Source organism: Gossypium hirsutum, chromosome D02 (genome assembly GCF_007990345.1).
Source record: "Gossypium hirsutum isolate 1008001.06 chromosome D02, Gossypium_hirsutum_v2.1, whole genome shotgun sequence".
NCBI lineage: Eukaryota > Viridiplantae > Streptophyta > Magnoliopsida > Malvales > Malvaceae > Gossypium > Gossypium hirsutum.
In genome coordinates, this window is record NC_053438.1 from 50868233 (window position 1) to 50876217 (window position 7985).

Sequence of the window (7985 nt, forward strand, 5' to 3'; positions counted from 1 at the left end):
CCAAAATGTTTCCAATCTATTTTTAAGGCCCCAAAAACTTGATTTAAGACCCGTAACTGTACGTTTAATTATGAATGGAATGTGATTTGATTAATTCTTATCATGATTGAATAATTATTTGTAAATAATGTCAAGTGTTTAAAATGTTATCGTAATACTTCGTAACTCCAATCCAACAACGAAGATGAGTTAGGGGTGTTATATGTACGTACAACGCTTAAATGATGGTTCATTCATATATTTGCTGCTTTATGTTGATGATATGTTGATAGCAACTCATGATTCATTAGAAATTGGATGACTTTAAACCATGTTTAACTCTAAATTTGAGATGAAGGATCTAGGTGTAGTAAAGAAAATTTTGGGGATGGAAATTTTGAAGGATAGACATTCTGAGAAATTATTCTTGTCGGAATAGAGGTACATCAAGAAGATCCTTGAGCGATTTGATATGCAAGACTCAAAACCGGTAAGTACTCCCTTAACTGTACATTTCAAACTTGCAATTTCAGATTCCCCTCAAACCGAAGATGAAAAAAGATACATGTCAAAGGTACCTTACTCAAGTGCAGTCAAAATTCTAATGTATGCAATGGTATGAATTCGTCTCGACATTTCACACGTTGTTAGTGTTGTTAGTAGATGCATGGCCAAACCCAGCAAATTACACTGACATGCGGTTAAGTGGATTTTCAAATATTTACAAGGTACTTGAAATATGTGCTTAGAGTTCGGAAAAAACTAAAAAGGTTTAGTCAGTTATGTTGATTCGGATAATGCAAGAGACTTAGATCAAATGAGGTCTCTCACATGCTATCTATTTGCTTATGTTGATTGTGCCATTAGTTGGAAAGCAACACTTCAAGCCACGGTGGCCTTATCAACTATTGAAGCAGAATACATGGCAATCACTGAAGCTATGAAGGAAGCAATTTGGTTAAGAGGCCTGTTTAGGGAACTGGTTAATGAAAAAGGGGCAATTATCGTATATTGTGATAGTCAAAGTGTCATACATCTCGCCAAAGATTAGATGCACCATGAAAGGACAAAGCACATATACATTCTTTATCACTTTGTTTGAGAGGTGATCATTTAAGGAAATGTTCAAATTCACAAAATTGGCACAGAATACAACCTGACCGACATGTTGACAAAAAGTCTTTCAGTTTCAAAGTTTGAGCACTGCTTGGACTTGATAAGTATCCGATGAAGATTCAATTAGGCTCGTGATAGGGCTTGGTAAATGAGTTAAGTGAAATATGAGTCAAGATGGAGATTTGTGGAATATGTCTTGCATTTTAGAAAAAATAGTAAGCAACGTCACGACGAGATAAAGCTCAACGCCGTGACGAGCAACCAACACCACGACGAGAAGAAAGTCTTCATCCCGACGACGCGACACCTCCTTGTCACGACGTGGCAACATGTTTCTTAAGTTTCTCGATTTTCTTCTCTCAGTTAAACTCTATTTTTGTTTCTCACTTAAACTTTGATTAACCTAGGGATATTTTAGTCATAAAAGCTACGAATTTCAGCCTATAAATAGGCCTTAGTCCTAGGTTTAAGATATAGAAAATAACACAACTAAGAGAGAATTTTGTGTTTTAGTTTGAAGGATTTTTTCTTTCAATGTTTCGAGTTTTTTTTTTGTTTTGACTCTCTCCATCTTGTACTTTTCTCTTATTTGTGAAATCTCCTTTTATCCATGATTTTTTATCCTCTTTGAAAAGTTTTTTACGTAAAATTTGTGTTTGATCTTTTCAATTTATTCATTATTATTCTTGTTCGTTGCTTATACGTTTTTATCCCTAGCACCTAATACTTTTTCATTAACCTTGAAATGTTTTCTTTTTCTTTTTGAAATTTTGTTTAAATAATTTTATAGTCAATAATTTTCCAAAATTTTATGTGAATTTTACTTATTGAATGGAAATGTCGAAATGTGTACAAATACATTGTTATATGACTAAACTTATTTTTAAAATTTAATTTGACATTTAAAAATGAAAAGAAATATGTTCCATTGGAGATGAAATAATTACGTATTGAAATAATATTTAATACATATTCAGGGTATGAATTTCATGTATCACTAATGAATAATAATATAATATTTCATAATTAAATAAAACAAAAAATAGTACACTGCACCAAAACAGGCTTTTAGAGGCATTTTTAGTGGCGTTTGGACAAAAAACGCTGCTAAAAATCAAGTATTAACGACGAATTACATAAAACGCCGTTAAAGATTGAGCATTAGCGATGCTTTCAGGAAAGCGCCGCCAAAAAAAACGCCACAAAAAACCAAAGCCCAACGGCATTGTTTTTTGACCTTTCGGGGCTTTAGCGGCTTTTTTGAGAAAGCGCCGCTAATGCTCAGAGCTTTAGCGGTGTTTTTTAAAAAGCGCTGCTAATACTCGAGCTTTTAGCGGCATTTTTAAAAAAGCACTTCTAATCCTCAGGCTTTTAGCAGCGTTTTTAAAAAAGCGCCGCTAATGCTCAGGCTTTTAGCGGCGTTTTTGAATAAGCGCCGCTAATGCTCAGGCCTTTAGTGGCGTTTTTAGAAAAGCGCCACTAATGCTCAGGCTTTTAGTGCCATTTTTGAAGCACAGCTAATGCTCAGGCTTTTAGCGGCTTTTTTAAAAAGCATCGCTAATGCTCGGGGCTTTAGCAGCGTTTTTAAAAAAGCGCCGCAAAAACATTTTATCTGTCTATTTACTATTTAATTTGTTTATTTATATTAATTAAAATTTAATTTATTTTTAATTGAATATTTTTAAAAATGGATAAATTTGAAATAATGACACGTAGAAATAATTTCAAATAAAAAACATAGAAAATTATTTGTTAAAAATGAAAAAATTAAAACACTATTATTTAAAATAATTTTAAAATTTTTAGGATACATGATTGATTGATTTTTAATTTATATATTAAATAATTTCATATATAATTGTAAAAGATACGATAGTATTAATTTTAAAATATTTAATTAATTATCATTATAGTTTAGGGTTTAATATATATGGTTTAGGGTATATGGTTAATTTAGGATTTAAGGTCGGTTTAGGAGTTACAATTTTAAGGTTTATAGATTATGGAATTAGGGATTATGGATTAGGGATTCTGGTTTAAGGGTTGTGACTTAGGGTTAGGGGTTAGAGGTTAGAGGTTAAGAGTTAGTGATTTAAGGTTTAGAGATTCGGGGTCGGGTTAGGGTTTAAGGTTTAGATTAATTAATATTTTTTAATTTATATATTAATTAAGTTCTTATATAATTGTAAAAGAGGGGTTAGGGGTTAGGGGTTTAATATTTATGTTTTATGATTTAGGGTTTAGGAGATAGGGGTAAGGGTTTAGGGCTTAGATTATTTGGTGTTTTTTAATTTATATATTAAATAGTTTCTTATATAATTGTAAAAGAGATAATTTTAATTTTAATTTATTAAAATTATGATTATAGTTTAAATTATTTAAGAGATAATAGATCAATTATATATATATTAAATGGTTTAGGATTTAAGGTTTACTTTAGATTTATTAAATTATGAAAATTTATACAATTAATTAATGTTTTTATATTTAAAAATGTTTAATCTAAATTTAGATTAAATGGTTTAAACCATTTGATATATTTAAATATTAGATTTTAAAAAATTGATAAATAATTTAATGTAACAGATTGATATGGATAGGACCAAATTATAACAAATAAAAATAAAATACAAAAACTAAAATTATTCCACATTAAACATATAACAAAATAATTATATTTTAGTTAAAAAGAAATATATCTAATAAAATGGAGATTAGATACTTTATTTAAAAGATTTTTAGCAAAGGAAAACGGGCAAAAGATAAGCAAACGCCGCAAAAATCATTTAAAGCGTTTTATCCCCAAATTTCTCCGCCTAAAATCTCCAAATTAAAGGAGCTCCCCTACTAAAGCAGATAAGGTTTTTGAAATACCTTTTGTGCTTTCTTTTTGTCAAAAAAGACTTCTGTTCTGTTCAGTATTTGCAGGTAAAAATAAAAAGATAATGTTTGGTATTTTTGTTTCCGTTATAAATTTTTTAAGGAAAGAGAGATGAAGAAAAAGAAGAAAAAGGGGGAAGAAAAATGCTGCAACTATGGGTAATTTATCCCGACTTTACCCAACTTTTTAAACCATGGCATGAGATAGGCTGGTCTCCTAATATTTCCTTAATCGAAGGGAGGAAAACCTTAATTTTGTCTCTCCTAAGAGACGAAAGGAAGGGAAAAATAGTGTTTACTTCAAAGCTCGGGCAGAAGTTGGCAATTACATCATTTTCATGGGTCTTGACAAGTACGAGAACGCGGAGCTCATCAAATATGGCTTCATCGAAGATATCTGGTAATTTCTTATTTGAATTATTTTTCCAGATACATTGAAAAATTTTGAAATTTCGCCATTGTTGCTGTAGAGGAAATTAAATTAGGGCTTTTTTTTTCTCCTTCGCCCTAATAACAAAATAGAAATTGAGCGTGCTGGTAAATGGTTGGATGGAACTAATAAAGGATAAGAAAGCAATTCTGGCTTGTGCTGGTAAATGGTAATTTTAGCAGTACTCTTAACAAGTAAGTTATGGGTCAAGGATTTAATTTCATGATGAATTTGTGTGAGTGGGATCGGGATTTACTGGAAGTATTCCTGGTTGGCTTGAGATTGAAATCAATGCAAGTAATTAGAGATAAGGAAGAAAAGTGATCTAGGTTCACACCTAAGCACTAGGGCAAGGGTTGGTACAACAGTTGCTGAAGTTCTCATCAGTTGTTGTCTGGTAATATAAAATAGATCGTGCTCATTTGTAGAGTTCTGTAATAATTTTCCTAGAAAGACTGTGATCAGTAGGAAACTCCAAAGTTGACTTAAACGACTCCTAAGCAATGGATAAAAACCTAATAAAAAGATACAAACTCAAGTAAATATGGTTCCTAGCATCAAATTCTTTAACTTCCTGTGGATTTTGGAACTATCAGCATATCTGTAACTTTCTAGGAAACCCAAAACAGAAAATAACTTTGCAAGTTAAACTCAAAGAAATGTAATGTTAAGACTTAATATCTATTCTGCTTAAGTTTCAGAATCATTCTGACATCAAATGAAGACAATACTTCTAGGTTTCTTCCGCATATGATCTTGACAGTTCTTGACAACCTTGTATGAAACTTCTAATAATTAGCTTTAACTCTCAATTTGCACTTCTAATATTTAGCTTTAACTCTCAACTGGCGCTTACTTTTTATACATACACCAGTTGTATTTGACAGACTTGACAGCAAGAGAGAGTCTTTTGCTTTGCACAAAGTAACACCCAGTTTTGCAGTTGGCGTTACATGATGATAGTATCTGGGTTGCAACAACTGATTCTTCATTTCATAGATGGCCTGCTGAAGGAAGAAATCCTCAGAAGGTCTTTCAAAGAGGTGGTTCATTCAAAAAGGTGGTTCATTCTTTGCTATTGCTTACGGCGATCATCTTGTTTGTCATGAAATTTTTTTTCTCATAAATATCTCTTTTCTCCTTTTTTTTTAATTTTTGTCAAGTATTATTAAATATACAAACTCTGCATTGTAGTAACATTTATTTTCTTTATATGCTTGAATTCTGGGGAATTTTGCGCTGCTCATTTAGTTGTTAATTGGTTCTGTTTCATTTGTTCTTTGCTCACTCAACCCCAAGGAGAAAAGAACAAATATTAGAATTTGTTTTTATTACTCATGATGTGATTTGTTATGGATAACTCTTTGAGGTTTGACTGTATCTGGAATTTGTTTTAGCATCTTCTTCCATCACTTGCCCTTCATTAATGTGCTTACATTGTCGGTTATTCAGGCTACCGTTTATAAAGAACCAATCTTTTCCATTCCTGGAACTCCAGCAGTAGTTCAGCATGAAATTTTAAATAACAGAAGGCATGTATTAACTAAGGTAAATGTGGTAGTACATATATTTGTTGTTTCAAAGATTTTGTTTTTGGGATTTTTTTGCGTATATGATATTTATGCTTCTTGAACAGGATGCTGCTGGTTTGGTAAAGCTCTGGGAGATAACCAGGGGTGTTGTGGTCGAGGACTATGGACAGGTGAACGAGAAATTAGAATTTGTTTCCCTCTTTCTATCTTTGTTTCTTGAGTACAAGTGGATTGCACTTTTCTTTCCCTTACAAGTTTTGTACACATAGACGCTTGTATATATTTATCCATTCTTTCAATTTCAATGGCCAGGTTTCATTTAACGAGAAAAAGCAGCAGTTATTTGAGATGGTACGCTACCTACTTATTTGAATTTATATCAGTTAAACACAATGCATCATTTTGTAAGGAATTTTCTCTTTTTTTTTTAAAACCTCTAGGTAAGCATTCCAGCATGGTTCACTGTGGATACCTGGCTTGGAAGCTTGTCTGTTCATTTGGACACACCCCAATGCTTTTCTGCGGAGATGTATTCTGTTTGTGTTTAATGCATGATTATTGAACTTGTTTCATTTGTTATCCTTTTTGCAATAGGAGGAACTGAGGTATCAACTATTTGCAGTTGCGAAACATTCCGGATTCAGACCTACTTCTGGACACTATGTTTGCTACATTCGATCCTCTCCTAATATGTGGCATAAGATGAATGATTCAAGGGTAAGTGTTGATGAATTTGTTCACATTTTAATGTGCATTCTGGTTTTTACTAAGGATAGTTACTAACATATCCAGTTTCTGAACTGGATACAATGTGTTTCTTGTTGAAAGTTTCTTGCTTATGAAGGATACCTTACAAAGGGTTCTGTTTCCACACTGCTTTAAATATTTTGCTTGTTCTTCAAGCATTTGGATCTGATAATTTCACTGATATTGCAAATTTCCATCCTAAGTTTGAAATTTAAGTGTCAACTTGTAATATACTCAGTAACATTTTGATGGTACTTACAATAATAGTGCATAATGGTCATGTTCTGTCTTTTGTAGGTTACTTGTGTTGAAGAAGAAGCTGTGCTGTCCCAGGAAGCCTACATTTTGCTCTATGCTAAACAGGGTATCCCTTGGTTTTCAACTGCAATAGAAGTGCAAAAGCCTTGTGCAGACCCTAGAATTTCTGATTCTTCACCAAATTCCTAGATGACTTAGACTTTGCCTCCAATCTTGAGGTGGAAAAGAGTGTCAATTGCATCGCCAATGAAACTAAAGATGTTGCTGATAGAGCTTCAACTCAATTCTCTTGCGATGTGTATAGTCATAGGCAGGTTCAACTAGTCAGTCTGATTCTCATATGTATTATTTATTTTAGTTTTGATTCTAAATTTTTATTTTTACTTTAATATTTACGACAACATGAATTCTAACTTTTGGATTTTAATTGTGTTATTAATTTATTATTTTAAATTCTAAAATTAAATTCATTAATTTTTATATTTAGTTTTAAAGTTAAAATTTTCATAAAAAATTTAATTTAAATAATATTTTTTTATTTAAGTATATTTAAAGTTCAAATTTAAAAAATATAATATAATATAATATTTATCATAAAAATAAATATTATTTGATTAAAATATTTTTTTAAACGTTATGTTTTTAGCGGCGTTTTTGCAAGAAGTGCCGCTAAAGGTTTGATCTATAGCGGCGTTTGTGACAAAAAATGCCACTAAAGGTCATGTTCTTTAGCGGCGTTTGTACCAAAAGCGCCACTAAATGTCATGGTCTTTAGCGGCGTTTTTACATAAACACTACTAAATTTAGTAGCGGCGTCTATAGCGGCACACAAGCGCCGCTAATACTTTTTGTGGCGCTTAAAAGCGCCACTAAATGCCTAAAAAAACGACGTTGAAAGTCTATTTTGCTGTAGTGGTAGAAGACTTATAAATAAATATTAATATTTTTATTTAAATATAATTATTAATTAATTATAATTATTATAAATAAATAATAACTATTGGGATTAGAGTTCAAGGCCTTGGGTTTTGAGTAATAGGTTT

At 31.6% G+C, this 7985-nt stretch overlaps 1 protein-coding gene across 1 annotated transcript; it reads left to right on the forward strand.

The window, feature by feature from the left end:
• The first annotated feature begins 4130 nt into the window (after nucleotides 1-4130).
• LOC107909947 (uncharacterized) lies at nucleotides 4131-7404 on the forward strand. Its single transcript, XM_041088338.1, has 8 exons — nucleotides 4131-4134; nucleotides 4329-4375; nucleotides 5349-5465; nucleotides 5858-5953; nucleotides 6042-6107; nucleotides 6250-6288; nucleotides 6532-6654; nucleotides 6982-7404. Exons 1-8 carry the CDS (start codon nucleotides 4131-4133, stop codon nucleotides 7129-7131), a joined length of 642 nt encoding a protein of 213 aa, XP_040944272.1. The 3' UTR covers nucleotides 7132-7404.
• Nucleotides 7405-7985: the final 581 nt, after the last annotated feature.